At 27.8% G+C, this 15,682-nt stretch overlaps 2 protein-coding genes across 4 annotated transcripts; one reads left to right on the forward strand and one right to left on the reverse strand.

Moving 5' to 3' along the window:
- Nucleotides 1–493: 493 nt before the first annotated feature.
- LOC107428459 (cytochrome P450 71B37) lies at nt 494–2,724 on the reverse strand. Its single transcript, XM_048462166.2, has 2 exons — nt 1,700–2,724; nt 494–1,318 (listed from the first exon to the last, which is right to left on the reverse strand). Exons 1-2 carry the CDS (start codon nt 2,600–2,602, stop codon nt 704–706), a joined length of 1,518 nt encoding a protein of 505 aa, XP_048318123.2. The 5' UTR covers nt 2,603–2,724; the 3' UTR covers nt 494–703.
- An 8,653-nt stretch (nt 2,725–11,377) lies between these two features.
- Nucleotides 11,378–15,677, forward strand: LOC107428513 (serine/threonine-protein kinase AFC1). Of its 3 annotated transcripts, XM_016039059.4 has the most exons (12): nt 11,378–11,614; nt 12,307–12,493; nt 13,154–13,180; nt 13,271–13,424; nt 13,518–13,566; nt 13,657–13,771; nt 14,049–14,140; nt 14,312–14,468; nt 14,576–14,640; nt 14,731–14,828; nt 14,957–15,059; nt 15,260–15,677. In XM_016039059.4, the coding sequence occupies exons 1-12, from the start codon at nt 11,513–11,515 to the stop codon at nt 15,407–15,409; spliced, it is 1,299 nt and encodes a 432-aa protein (XP_015894545.1). In that variant the 5' UTR covers nt 11,378–11,512; the 3' UTR covers nt 15,410–15,677. The 3 variants fall into 3 exon arrangements, with proteins under 3 accessions (XP_015894545.1, XP_024933950.1, XP_048318277.1); XM_025078182.3 differs by lacking the exon at nt 12,307–12,493 and having other exon boundaries at nt 11,482–11,614; XM_048462320.2 differs by lacking the exons at nt 11,378–11,614; nt 12,307–12,493; nt 13,154–13,180; nt 13,518–13,566; nt 13,657–13,771 and having other exon boundaries at nt 13,406–13,424.
- The last annotated feature ends 5 nt before the right edge of the window (nt 15,678–15,682 follow it).

A 15,682-nucleotide genomic window follows, 5' to 3' on the forward strand; every position in this document is an offset into this window, starting at 1 on the left:
ATAGAAATTGAAAGAAAAATAGAAAAAAAATTCAATTGCTTGGTCACATGGGTGGCATGACCAATTTTTGACAAAATCAGTTAAAAATTAATATATTTGGTAACAGTGAGTATTAAATGTCCAATTTTTTTTACAGTTGACCATCTCCTTATTTTATGGATTGTTATATTTTTATTGCCACATCAGAAATATAGACAGTTTAAAAAAATAACGTCTTTTAAATGGTTCTATTTTTAGATTTTAGCTAGCTGATTTGGTCAAAAAAAAAAATAAACACTAAAAAAAAAAAAAAACTGTTTATTTTAGACGGTTAAACAATGTGATTCATCAAAATGTTTTTTATCAAGATATTTTAAAAAAAAAAAAAAAGATAAATAAATTATTATTATTATTTAAAGAAAAAATATATTTACAAATTATTGATAAATTGAGGTTTAAACAAAATCATTTGAGAATGAGTTTCAAAATTGAATGTATATAAATCTTTTTAAAATATCTACCATAAAGATAATAGTCACAAATCCATGAGAGATGCACTTATTGAAAACTCCGTAAAAATATAGGATATGTCAAAGAGCATTTTGACCTTAAAGTGGGACATTTACCATGTTCACTATTCAAAGGACCACAAGGTCCGGACCACTAAAATTAATATTTGAATGAATACAACAACAGTAGCTTATAATTAACATAATCTAAATTTCTAATAGAACTTGATTGGGACAAGCTGGAGATCAGTTTTCTTTGAGATGGTAAGCGAAATGCCAGCTTTCTCTTCCATATTCAAATCTTCCTCCTTCATTCCATCAGGCAATTTCCAATCAAACCGGTATAACAAATTTGCCAGTCCGAGCTCCACAGTAGTTGTTCCCATGTGCATCCCTGGACAAATCCTTCGACCTGATCCAAAGGGCAAGAACTCAAAGTCTTGCCCTTTGAAATCAATGGAATTATTAGTGAATCTTTCAGGGATGAATTCTTCTGGATTTTCCCAATATTCGGGGTCTCGTCCAATTGCCCAGGCATTCACTTGGATTAGCATTTTTGGAAAAATATCGTAACCATTGATCTTGAAGTGGGACATGGTTTCTCTTGGAATTAGCAAAGGAGCTGGTGGATGCAATCTCAAAGTTTCTTTTATTATCATCTTGAGATATTGAAGTTGGTCAGTGTCATTTTCACTGACTTTTCCTTTATCTCCAATCACATTTCTAACTTCGTCTTGTGCCTTCTTCATTAATTCTGGTTTCTTAGCCAGCTCTGCCATTGCCCATAACATGGTTATTGCACCAGTATCTACTCCAGCCAAAAATACATTCTGTTTCACAAAAAAATATCATCAAAATCATAAATATAGAATTCAAACATTATTTAATTTATTTTACAAGGAGTAGTCAACCAATTTATGCCAGACGCCTCCGATCCAATTACATGTGCTTTTAATGGAATATCCTATTAATTACACACACACTAGATGCCTAACCGAAAATTACTGTAGAATTCATAATAAATTAATATATGTAGTACATATATTATAATGATAGCCCAACCTTCTAGTCCTGTAGTCAAGTGGATGAGTTGTCTCCACCATGTTACAGGTTCGAGAAGAGGCAGGCACAAAACAAACATATATTATAATAATAAGCAAATTAAAAACAAAAAGCATAACAGATATGGAGACTTCATATAACTAGCTTACCAAGAGGACAGCTTTGATATTGACTTCGGTGAGCATAGCAGCACCAAATCCAGATTGCTCTTTAACTATCTTCAGAAGCACATCAATAATGTCATCTTGGTCTTGTCTTTTTCTCTCAGAACTTTGATGATCATCAATTACCTGTTGAAAAAAATTATCCAACTCCTTGAAAATACCTTCAAGCCTTTGATGCATACCTGAGATTCTATCTATAATCCATCCCACATATGGAAAACACTCTGAAGCAAAATAGCTTCCCAACAGAGCCTCACTTTCATGAATAACTTCATGAAATCTATGGTTATCAAAATTACTCCCTTGGAAACTTTTCCCAAAAGCAATTTTGAAAATCATACTGGCAGTCAAGGCAAAGAGCTTCTCGGTAAGATTAACAGGAGTAGAAGACGTTGAACATTCCGTTATGAAATTCATCAGAGATTCAACTTCTTCTTCTCTAATAGAACGATATGATTGAACCCTTTTCGTGCTAAACAGCTCGAGAACACATATTTTCCTCATTTCTCTCCAGTAATCTCCATAAGGGGCGAAAACAATGTCCCTAAAATTATACGTAAGTCTTCGAGGACCGGCCGGTGAAGGTCTACTGCAACAGTTTAGATCATGAACTTTCAAGGCGGTCTTGGCAGCCTCCGGGGACGATAATATCACGGTTGGAATACCACCAAGATGAAGAAGCATGACAGGGCCATATTTTTTGGACAGCTTAAATAAAGATTGGTGGGATAGCTCACCAAGTAGGTGCAAATGGCCTACAATGGGAAGCTTTGGTGGGCTTGGTGGAAGATTCTTATTGTTTTTTCTCTGAATTACTTTTATTTTCATGAGAAATAGTAGGGGAAGGATTAGAAGCAGAGGAAGCAAAAGATAGGTATGGAACGCCATTAGAGCTTAAGGTAGCTTTATCAATGGAAGTTCAATTTAGCAAATTTGTTCATCTTTTTTAATTATATATAGATGCTTTTGTGGGCAGGTGTATCAGAAGTATCTTTCTGTCCTGGCCCATAACCTTTAAAGTGTACTAAAGTGATTGGTATTGTATGGCAAATGAAAACAAAAGCATGAATGAGAATGGTCAACATACCGCCATTCTACACCGCCAAAATCAACACGTACCAAGCAATTTCTTACCCATCCCATTCGGCAATATATATCTCATATAAAATTACTATCACTATAATATGTAAATGTAAATTTTAGTTGTATTTCTAATTTTACATCAGATTTTGTCAAATGTTTTTGGAACATTGAATGGAGTTATATATACATTTAGGTGTGACAGACGTGTGAGATTCGATTTACTTAGCTTTTAATATAATATCTGAGTACAAGGACAGCTGGAATCCTCGTTTACTTCATTTACATCCCTTAGGTCTGCCCCAATTACATGTTACTACTACTAATTTAATATTCATCATAAACTACCCTGCCGTCAGTCAAGCTTAGTTAAATATAACAGTCAAAGGGTAATTTTGTATTTAATTAAAACCGATTTTTTTCTTTTTTTATTTTCTTTTATTTATTTATTTAGTTATTTTTATTCTTTTGTTTTTATTGTTTCCTTTCGTCCTTCATCTCACACTTTTTGATCTATCTTCGAAAACAAAACCAAGCTTGAGAGAAGACACTTCAGATCCAGATGCAATGATTTTTTTTTTTGGGGAAAAAAAAAAAAGGAAAAATCTCATTTACTTTATATATTCGGCAAATTTGCTATTTAAATTATTTAATATAAACTCTGATAGGTTAATAAGAAATAAATTTTTTTCTCCAAATATAATAGTTTTATTGGATTAATAATTTATTTGTACTTTGATATTTATCCATTTGATTTAAAAATATTACATGCCATTAATAAACATATTGATAATGATTTTTTTTATTATTATTATTTTTTTTTTTTTTTGTAGCAACATATTGATAACGTTAATTGATAAGATTTCAGCTGCATTTATTAATGATAAAGTTAATCGGGAAAAAAAAAAGTTATGGAGGTCGCTAACAGTTTTTATTATATGTTTAGTGTTAATGAGAAATAAAAATAAAATAGAAATAATTTAGGAAAAAATCTGAAGGAGAATCATTAAATTAAAATTTATTATTAACTTTTTTTTATTTTAAAAAATTAGTATTCAACGTGATAAGTATTATTAAGTTCTTTCTTATTGAATTAATATAAATGATAGTAACAAACAGTTACCATCAGAGGTCAATAAATTTTAAAATTTATATTAAAAAATGTGATAAATTATAAGTGGTAAGTGATATCTTATAATTTTTTTTTCAATTATATATGCTTTCCTTTCATAGAATTGTCTCATAAAGAATGGATAATTTAGTATCAAGAAAAAAAGTTACCTCTAATTAGGGGCAAAATCGATATTTGGGAGTCAAACTAGTCAAACCCTTATATTTAACACCATTTGAGTATAAAGTGATAGTTTTCCAAAATGAAGGTAGTAACATATAATTATTGCCTAAACTATTGGGCACTATAAGAAATTTGCTCTAATTAAAAGTAACATTTTTTTCTATGATCCCAATTTTTTGTTGTCCTTAGAAACCTATCACCATGTTGAACTGTCCAATTCCATTATTCCAACATATAAATACACTAGAAAAAGAGTAGTTTTCGTTTATTTTAGCTAGTTTTATTTTTATTAATGTTATTTTTATTTATTGTTGTCACTGTAACTCATAAAGTTGAGATACATATGTAGGAATTGTTGCGACATTTTGTGCTCTGTTGCTTCATATCCAAGACAGCAAGTTTGAGTAATAGTCTACCCCAAAAACAATTTGGCTTTGAAATTCTTGGATGACATATTGGCTGCTTTGAAATTCGTGATTATCATATTTCTTCAAAGCTGCCAAACCAAATTTTCTCCGCCTACACTTCCTCTTTGGAACTCATACCTGTTTTTATGTAGCTGTTTCATAAATTTGCTATATATGATAAAAATTATAATAAAAAATAAAATATTGAATTATATCAGTTATTTTAAAACTATATGCCAATTAATTTTTGCACGAAAAGAAATCGTATAGAAATAAATAATTTTAAAATATAACTTGATTTTTTTTTTCCTATGATATTGATATCAAATTTATCCTTTTGTTTGAGTAATATTTGACGCACACGCAATTTGATAGTCATAATTATTGAATTGACTAAGAGTAATTCAAAATTTGTAGTAAAGTAAACTCCATTTAAATGCTTCGGGTCAACAGTATCTTATGACAAGAACTCTTACCTTTTTGGGTAAGTATTGTAAATTTGAGTTTGAATTCCCTATTTCTTTTCTTTTCCTTTTTTTTATTTTTTAATTTTTTCTTTTCTTTGACGAAGAATTCTTTACCTTCAATGTCGACAAAATTCTGGAAAAAAATTTATTTTTCTAACTTTGATTAATCTAATCAATCATGATGGATTGTACTTACGACAAAAAATAATGAAAAGAATAGTTGCTTTTACAATCCAAAACAAACTTATCATAATCCCATCTAAAATTTGGTTACAAAAATACCCTTCTCTTCTTTAATTATATGATTTTAATTATTTGAAATCATGATTTTCTTTTTTTTTTTTTAAATCCCTTTTATTTGTTTACATATTTCACCAACAGCCAATATCCTTCTAGCATCTGCCGTTACCCTCCACCAACGGAATTGAAATGGTGGCTATTATGGTTGATGGTGAGTTCTTTCTTTTTTATTTTATTTTATTTTATTTTTCTTCGATAGAAAACCATCCCCAGCTCAAATATTTTTACTAGCATAAGATTGGTTGAAGATTTTCAGCCATCCATTAGATTTGCTTCCGTGACTAATTCTTTTTTTTTTTTTTTTTTCAGACACAAATTTTCACAAACTTTTAATTTATTAAAAAATAGGTCACCATTAATGGAGGACTGGTAAATTCCTTGAAGGTTTGTTTGATACGTTGTATAAGGATGTATTAGAGTTTGACATTGAATCAGTTAGTCTATACATTGTTTGGTGATTCAAATACTTACTGATACACCTCAAATGCTTGGTATTATCTTATACAAACTAAGCTGCAACTAATTTACAATTTACTAAGCAATTAGAGGCAAGATCACAGGTTGTCACCGACCTTGACTCCTTCCTAACCATATATCTTCTCTAGTGGATCTCCAGCAATCTTCTGTAGCGATCTTCTGCGACAATCGATTTGGGAGGTCTTAAGTGTGAAAGGCTCATAAAAATAAAAAATAAAAACCCAACCAACCAACCAACCAACCAACCACATGTAATTTGAAACCATTTTATATCGCCATCGCTGTTCATGGAATGGTCTTTGTTATTTTTATATGTGGTTTTGGTAGAGATGTGAAATTTACAGATGATCGTGTGAGATTGATGATTGGGAGATGGGTAGGAAGCAAGAACCATTACCATTATGTATGTAATTTGGGGGGGTTACAGATCTCTTATATTACCATCGATCGACAGAGCGGAACGACTAGAAGAACGAGTCCCCTGATTATGAGATTTGGTGATTGTGAAATCTGTTTTTCGAAATTTTATGAGACTAATTACTGATGATTGTGTGCAGATCTGGTTTGGTGGTGGGAATGAAGATATGCAACAGTGATTTTTTTTTTTTTTTTTTCTAATAATGGTCCCTGGATTGATGCTTTAAATTAAAATATTATGAAAGCCTTTTACGTAAATATTATGAAGCCACGTAATAATAATATAATAATATATAAAAGTTGAATAGTTTACAAATCATTTTCATATTTTTTAATTTTTTTTAATAAAAAATATTTTTTTATTATTAATTATGATTCTATTAAAATATTAATTAATATCAAATAAATATCAAATAAAATAGTTATTTAAAAATATAAATTTTTTTATTTTTTATTAGATGTATTTAAAAATATATATTTTTATTAATATAATATTTTATAGTTAATTGTAAAAATATCAAATTTTTTATTTTTATGGATGTATCTAAAAATATAAAAAAACTATTATTATAAATGATAATAAATATATATTATTATTTATTAATAATAAATAATTATATATTTATTATTATATTATAAATATAATTAACAGAGATATGAAGTAGGCAATAAGTTGGTTAGTTGAATATTATATATTTCGGATATGAAATGAAAAAATAAAATATATCTTTTTGTTATTATAATATTATATGATATAAATTGCATTTGTAATTATATGGTTCCTTAATCAAATGTATTTTAAATATTTTAATATATACCAATATAATTATAAGATTATATATTATATGCATTTTATTTTTATTTATTATATAGATTGTTCGTAATAATGCATATTACATATTGAAAATTTTGTTATAATGAATATTGATATGAACATTAAATATAAATTATAATCAAATTATATGTAATATTAAAATAAAATATATATAATATTTCATAAATTATATATAATTTAATATTGATTTATATTATAATGTACTGAAACTATATATATATATATATATATATATCTATTTTTAAATCTAAATTATTATTAATTGAGTTATAATAATAATAATAATTATAATTATAATAATAATAATAATTATTATTATTATTATAAGAATTTAATAAAGAGAAATTAATTATTTGCAAGAAATCAATTAATACATTTGAATTTAAATTCTATAAATAAAAAATATTATATAAATATATTTTAATTTGAATTAAATTATATAAATACATTTAAATTTTAATTTCAATTCCATTGATAAAAAAAAAGGTAAATATTTTTTAATTTCATTTCCACAAATAAATTACCTTATAAGATAAAAATATGTTTATAAGATAAATAATCTTAATTATTTCTAAGGAATCAAATAATACATTTGAATTTCGTAGTCGGAAAATTTTATATAAATACATTTGAATTTGAATTTGAATTAAATTATAAAAATACATTTGAATTTTATAGATGAAAAAAATTAAACAAGTACAAAAATGATATGTATATAAGAAAAATTAAATAGGTATACTCTTTTGAATTTTAATTTCATAATTGAATAATATTATATATAGAGTCAAGCTTTTACCTATTGACAAACTTTACGATATAGATTAAAAAAAATTAAAATTCAAATGTACTTAATAACAATAAATTTTTTTAATAAATTTTCAAATATAATCGGATACGTTGATTTTATCAACCAGATCAACTCTAATAAGATGTAGTGAAATTTTAAAATTCGAATCCCAAGATTTTAGGAGATCCCAAGCTTGATTATAAATCAAACGTTAGTAGTGTTAAACTGGTTTTAATTGATGAACAAGTTTTTTTTAAAAATTTTTTTTATTATTATTATTTGTTTCAGTATATCTAATTTTTATTTATTTTTAATTTGGTGATTTAAATTATTTTTTATAACAAATAATACATATAATATAATTTAAAATTTTATATATAAACTTGCATGCAATATATAAAAACATCAAAACTAAAATAGTATTATTTAATTATTATTTATTATATTATATATATATATATTATTTATATTATATATAAAAGTAAGATGGTTAATAAAAAAATTTTTCACATATTAATAAATTATTATAAATTATTTTTTAAATCATTTATTATAATTATGCATATCATGCATGTTATGGAGATTAATAATAATAATAATAATAATCGAGACTAAAAAATATTAATATTAATAAAATATATAAATTTGCTTATGTTTATTGTAATAGATAATAAGTTACAATACCCAATCTCACCAAACGCAATGTGCAATATGGTATCATCATTATACAATCCATTGCGTATCAAACGTGCTTTAAAAGTTATTCACAAAAATAAACGTGCTTTAAAAGTGCACATTCTACTTGTGATTCTGGAGGAGAAAAAAGTTAGAAAAGAAAGCTAAACGATTTCCATTTTAAATGGATTAAAAAAATAGCATTTTAATTAAATAATTTATTAGAAACTGTATAAAAATATTTTTGTTCAAGTAGAATTACTCTAAGGTCCGTTTGAGAAATATCAAAGTTGACAGTAAAATTGATTTTCAGGATTTAATTTTTTAGTATTTAGTTTTCTGAAAATTAAGGGGTGTACTCAATTTAAAATTTAATGGATTTAAAATTAGTTATAAATTTTAATAGATTTGATAGATTATTATAGAATTCCATAAATTTCATAAAGAATGTATAAGAATCCAATAAAATCTTTAAGATTAATACTGGATTTCATATTTACAATTTTTTTTCACAATTTCACTATTAAAATACTTTCAAATATATAAAAATCCATCATATTTTTTAAAATCAATGATTTTTTATTATTATTAGATTTTAAAAAAATTGTACAAAGTTCTAATTGAATACATATAGATTTTATGGACTTTTATAAATCCATTTAAATCTGAATTAAATATCATTGGACTTATATAGATACTTTTAAAATCTAAATTGAATATTCTAAACTTTTAAGTACTTTTAAAATCCTTCAAATTTTAAATTAAATACACCCTTAATTTTTTTCTTGGTCTGTTTAGTAAGTAATCGGAAAGTTAGAATTTATAAGTAATTAAATTTAATATTGTATAATAAATTAATGATAAATATGTATTTTAAACCAATTTTCTCTTGGATTCTCAAAAATCATACCTATATAAGTGGGAACAACTTTTCTACATATTTTTCTATATTGGTGGGAATCTAATTCTCTAAAATATACTTTTTCACATTATACTAAATATTCAAACAAAAAAAAAATAATCACTTTTCTAAAAAAATTAAACTCTCACTAACTTTATTTTTATCCAAATATACTATAATGAAAATGCTATTTGTGGTGACTGTAAGTTCACATGGCAATGTAACAAATGAGGGAATTCAAAAATAATATATATTTTTCACTTAAATAACTATTCATAAAATTTATCTTTACTACTTTGTGATAAAATGTAAAAAATAATATTTTATTCATATAAGTTAAAAATAATATTTTCTTCAAAAAAAATATTAATTTTAATTAAATGAATTTATTCATTATGAGAATTTAAGTAATTTCAAATTTGTTTATATATATATTTTTATAAGGATAATTTTGTTTTCATCTATAATTTTTTTCTTTGACTAGTGAGTTTTTAGTATTTTTTTTCTTGAATTTGAGTTTTTAATAGTTTGAGAGGGGCTTTTGTGATATAAAAAGGATTATTTGTAAGCGTCAAATAATTTAGGAGGATTTTGTGTAATTTATCTTAATTATTAGGGTGTTAGAAATTATGCCCACTTAGTTATTAAGTTTTAATACATTGGCTCTTAATTGTTTTTTTTTTTTTTTGTTTAATTTTTTTTATTTTTTTTATTTTTGTGCTTTAGTCTTTAAACTTTAACTTTTTCATATTTTGGTCATTCAACTATTTTGTGTCTACCTTCTTTCTTTTTGAAACATGTAATGCATTTACTATGATATAAAACAACGAAATTATAAAAAGATATAAACTTATAAGAGTCATGTATATTGAGTCAATATGTTGAGTCAAGTGTGCTGCATGCTTCAATATAGTTATAAAAATAAAAATAAAAATAAAGGAAAAATTGTCAAAAGACCGAAATACAAAAGGAAATTAAAGTTTAATAACCAATATGTTAAAAAAAATAATGAGAAACCAAAGTACGAAGTTAACGTTAGTAAAATGGGTGAATTTTTTTTTAAATTTAAATGTGTATAATTTATTTTTTTCAAATGTTAATCAATGATAATAGAGTTCGTTATACATCTAGATTACCTAGAAAGTTTAAGAAGAAAAAAAAATATATCAAATTGAACATAATTTAAAATTGTTTTGATTTTTTGTTTTAATATTTTTAAATTTCATTCAAGTTTATAATTATTTAAAATGTTTAACAAACTATAAATATTATTAACTAACATTAGATGTTGAAGAAAAACTAACAATAGATAAAAGCAAATTACACAAATTTATAATTATTTAAAATGTTTAACAAACTATAGATATTATTAACTAACATTAGATGTTAAAGAAAAACTAACAATAGATAAAAGCAAATTACACACATAAATACATAAAAAAAAAAAAGTTTGAAAACAAAAAACTAACCACATTATCAAACAATACTTTAATAATTGGAAGATATACAAATACTCTTAATTATTATTATCATATATACCAACAAATATATTCTATGAGGCGAAGTGCCAAAGTTTTAGTTAATTATAATTTCTTATGTTGTTAATTATTTAATTAATTATTCCTAATTTTTTAAAAAGCAAAATCGTAAATGAAGATTTAAAAATGTTTAACATGATGATAAATTGACGTATTTTTAAATGCAAATAACATATGAATTAAAATTGTAATGCATGGAAGAGCCATGTTTTTCACACATATTAAAAGCTTATAGGCTATGGTTCTAATTCAATTTATTTATTTATTTGCCTAATACATTCGCGTGTGAAATTCCAAATCTAGAAAATGTGTAAAAAGGCATCCAAAATAGTATATTCGAATTCAAAGGAAACACCAAAAATAAAAAATAATAATAAAAAAAACACTAACTTAACCATGGTTCGAATCAGGAACACGTGGTCAACCCAACAGCAAAGTGTACAACTGTACGGATAAGATCAATACTGAGGAACAAATCCAACGACTCTCAATAGCTCTCAAAGAACAAGAGTTTAGGGCTATTTCTCCGGTACAGAAAGCCCTCCATGGATCTCTGGTTTACGAACCAAAGAGAATTTAATCTGAAACGATGAATCAATCACTAGGGCTTTTTCTTTGAGATGGAGATGGATTATTTGGCCGAATTCCCTCTCGTTCACATGGATCGGCGTCCAAGAAAAAGGCCCAGGTTAGCTTGGGACGTCCCTCAACCCCACACAAAGGTACAATTTTTGGCCGTTCAATTCTTCCGAGTTTCTGAAAACTTCATGTCCCATAATTTTATTTTATTTTTTGGTTCCAAAAAAATTTCTGTCTTATAGGAGATATTCTTATATTTTATATATATCATCATTTTTTTTTTTTCTTCTGAAGATTTTAGTCAGTTTGGATTTTGAATTCTGTTTTAAATTGTTAATCTGTTTGTTTTATGGGAAATTGGGATGTGAAAAAAGTTTCAACTTTGCTTAAGTTTATGCCCTCTGTATGTAGAAGATTTAAAGGTTCCATTTTGTTGGCAAAAACATATGGTGCCTCTGCTGTTTGGATGTTGTTAAGCACTTGATTGGTTTTAGCTTAAAGTACATTTACAGGCTTACTTGATGGAGTTTTAGTGTGATATTTTCCCTTTAAATTCTGTTAGATTAGTTTCATAGACCTATGAGGTAATGGGAAATGCCCTTTGAATTCTGCTAGATTAGCTTCATAGACCTATGAGGTAATGGGAAATTTGGGTGTATTTCTTTGTCTGGTGTCATATCTGTGATTTATCTGATGATCCTATGTGCACTGAATTTTTAGTTTGCTTGATTAGAACAGATGGGGGAATATATGAAACTTGAGTAGTAGTTAAAAAAGGTGCAAGTTTTCATTTAACTGTTTGTTTAGTGGAGCATAAATAAATGGCTGTGTGTAGGCTCTATCAGAATTGTGTTGTGGGCAAGATATTGGAAATGGGACAAGCTTTGCACCTTCAAGGGTACTCCCAGAACATCCTAGTCTTTTTGTAAAGGGATTGACTCAAAAGGGCTCTCCCCCTTGGCGAGACGATGACAAAGATGGGCATTACATGTTTGCGCTCGAAGATAATTTAACTTCTCGCTGTAATTACATTTAATCACCATTGAAAAATTCATTGCATTTATTATGTACATTACTTATTCATATATTTTTCGAAATTAAATGACACTTAAGAGTGCATTTTTATCTTTTGTTACTTTCTCAATGTGTCATGTAAGTTTTTCTAAAACTTAATATGTTTTGGAACCTAATTGTATTATGCATATAAATTTACGGCTGTCAATTTTTTTTCTGGTTGGGAAATTTGTACATAACTTTCCAGTACTATGAATTTGAAACAATGTTTTATATGTAGCCGTTTTATGTTCGATAGCTTGGTTTAGTACCATTAGTACCCTCTCCTGTTCGGAGTTTCTGAAACAATCCAACTGGTCCAACACCACTCCCTCTCCTCCCACATAAAAAAAAAAAAAAAAAAAAAAAGAAAGAAGAAGCAAACAACGTATACTTTCAAAATGAATATATTTTCTGGTTTCTCCAACAATTTTTTCTTTTTTGTTTCTTTTCTTTCTTAATATCAAAATCTTTCTACCTTTAAAAACTTATTTCCATTTACATTTTGATGTTTTTGGTTTCAGTATATGTATGTCTATATGTATATATAATTTTTTTAAATTTGTTTAGCTTGTTCTTGTCACGGCCTTAACTTTTTTTTTTTTTTTTTTTTTTTTCTTTCCTTGCAGATAAAATCCACAGAAAAATTGGTGAAGGTTAGTTCAATTTGACTGCGTTTAGATGGAGTGCTGGATGGATATGTTTTTTTGTTGACCTATCCCCTCATATCAATGTACCTTCTCTAGGCACGTTTGGCCAGGTTTTGGAATGCTGGGATCGAGAAACAAAGGAGATGGTAGCTATAAAAGTTGTGAGAAGTATAAAGAAATATCGTGAAGCAGCAATGATTGAAATTGATGTACTGCAGTTGCTTCGAAAGTATGACAGAAATGGAAGTCGGTGAGTTTAAAGTTCCTCTCAAATAATTACCCCTGAAATTTCTTAGTTAAAATGAAATTTGCTTCTTTTGTTAAGTGGGTTTATTCTTTGCAGTTGTGTTCAAATACGGAACTGGTTTGACTATCGTAACCATATATGTATTGTAAGTATTTGCTCTTTAATAACATGATTCCCCAACTTTGCAAATATTTTGGGGTTAAGCGCTTTTGTTGAATCTAAATGGTCTTAACAGGTATTTGAGATGCTTGGACCAAGCTTATACGATTTTCTCCGAAAAAATAATTATCGCCCATTTCCGGTTGATCTTGTCCGCGAGCTTGGCAGGCAACTATTGGAATGTGTCGCATGTGTGTAGTTGTTACTTCTGCTGTTCCTTTTATAAATTTGAAGGTTTATGGCAGCAGTTTAGGTGTCGCATGAACCATTTTTTTAATTGTTTGGGAATTTGCTGGCAGCTTCTCTTTGGTGTTTATATTGAAGTTCATTTAATTACTTAGTTTATCTAGATATTTTTCCTAGGAAGGCTTCTGTTTGTACTGTGTGATACTGTAGAGATTTGGATAAATGTTTATGTTGAAAAAATGCAGTGCTTATATTTATCTCTGGTGGTGTAAAATTTTGCAGTCATGCATGATATGCGCCTCATCCATACAGACTTGAAGCCTGAGAACATACTTTTTGTTTCTCCAGAATATGTTAAAATACCTGACTACAAGGTATATATTCAGTTGTAATCTTGATTTTTGAATTAGCTTTAGCTTTTCTACTTCCTTGTAATTAGAGGTTTGTCAGGCAATTCTTTTGGTTTGACATTACCAACAGTTTTCTTTTTTTATTTATTGCTTTCAACACCCTTGAGGCTTGAAGTTCTTTGTCTGCTATTTTAGGTCACCTCTCGGTCCCCTAAAGAAGGAATGTTTTATAAGAGGTTACCAAAGTCTAGTGCCATTAAGGTTATTGATTTTGGTAGCACAGCTTATGAGCATCAAGAACACAACTATATTGTCTCTACTAGGCACTACCGTGCTCCTGAGGTTATTCTTGGTATGATATTGTTTTGTTTGTTCTCTTGAAATTTTTTTTCCTTTCTTGGATAGTTTTATTGTTTTGTTACTTGAAGCTTATGTGGTGCGAGCCTATATATCTTTTAGGACTTGGATGGAGTTATCCATGTGATATATGGAGTGTTGGCTGTATCTTGGTAGAATTATGCTCGGTATGTTCAATATTTGGTAATTCTATCAGTTTGTTTACTTGATGCAAGATCAGCGTAAGCAACTGTTTATAAAATTGCAATTATTTGCAGGGAGAAGCTTTGTTTCAGACACATGAGAACCTTGAACACCTAGCCATGATGGAGAGGGTATTAGGCCCACTACCACAAAATATGCTGAAAAGAGCAGAGTGCGTGCCTTTTGAGGGATCTTTCTTTTGACATTACCGTATTGATAAACCGATTTCAATATGAAAGCTTTTCTTTATCCTTTTTTTCCCCCATTTCACAATCTTCTCTGCTTTCTTCTTTGGTTCAGGCGCCATGCTGAGAAGTATGTTAAAAGGGGTAGATTAGACTGGCCTGAAGGTGCAGCCTCTCGTGATAGTATTAAAGCTGTTTTGAAGCTGCCTCGTCTTCAGGTCTGTACCATACAATATATTTGGTTTCATATTATTATTTCTTGTTACAATGATATTGTTGTTATTTGGTTCTTTAACATGTTGGGAAGTGTGCTTCCAAAGGAGAACATGTTAGGAAGTGATATAAAACCTTCGTGGATGTTTCTTTTTTCCATTTTACAAGTCAATAAACATAAAAAGTCTTTGGTTTGCATTTGCAGAATCTAATAATGCAGCATGTGGATCACTCAGCCGGGGATCTCATTGACCTCTTGCAAGCTCTTCTTAGATACGACCCTTCCAACAGGCTTACAGCTCATGAAGCTCTCAGGCACCCCTTCTTTACCAGGGATCATTACAGGAGATTTTAGCCAAGAGGTACAGCTTCTCCATTTTGGTGATGTTGGTATGCAAACTTGAAGTGGTTTACTGAGTCATGGCTTAGCAAAAAGTTGAATGCTGGCTTAAGGTCATGAATGCTGTTATTCCTCGGCCTGGTACAATCATTAAAGTACTGACCAGGATTCCTCAGATTGCTGTAATTTCTCATTTTCTTTTCTTGTAAATAACTCGTCGGGAGAAGATTCTCCTCGTTTTGTACCTTGAAAATGTAATTTAGGTGGCTTCTATCGCGTACAAGTGTT

This window comes from Ziziphus jujuba, chromosome 12 (genome assembly GCF_031755915.1).
Source record: "Ziziphus jujuba cultivar Dongzao chromosome 12, ASM3175591v1".
Lineage (NCBI taxonomy): Eukaryota > Viridiplantae > Streptophyta > Magnoliopsida > Rosales > Rhamnaceae > Ziziphus > Ziziphus jujuba.

What these genes read in the sequence shown, in the direction of transcription:
- LOC107428459 (XM_048462166.2), bottom strand. Translation starts at nt 2,602, where the DNA reads ATGGCGTTCCATACCTATCTTTTGCTTCCTCTGCTTCTAATCCTTCCC. An exon ending in ATATCAAAGCTGTCCTCTTG is followed by an intron (nt 1,319 to 1,699) that starts GTAAGCTAGTTA and finishes TTTGTGAAACAG; the next exon opens with AATGTATTTTTGGCTGGAGT.
- LOC107428513 (XM_016039059.4), top strand. Translation starts at nt 11,513, where the DNA reads ATGGAGATGGATTATTTGGCCGAATTCCCTCTCGTTCACATGGATCGG. An exon ending in TATGACAGAAATGGAAGTCG is followed by an intron (nt 13,425 to 13,517) that starts GTGAGTTTAAAG and finishes TATTCTTTGCAG; the next exon opens with TTGTGTTCAAATACGGAACT. An exon ending in ACTATTGGAATGTGTCGCAT is followed by an intron (nt 13,772 to 14,048) that starts GTGTGTAGTTGT and finishes AAAATTTTGCAG; the next exon opens with TCATGCATGATATGCGCCTC.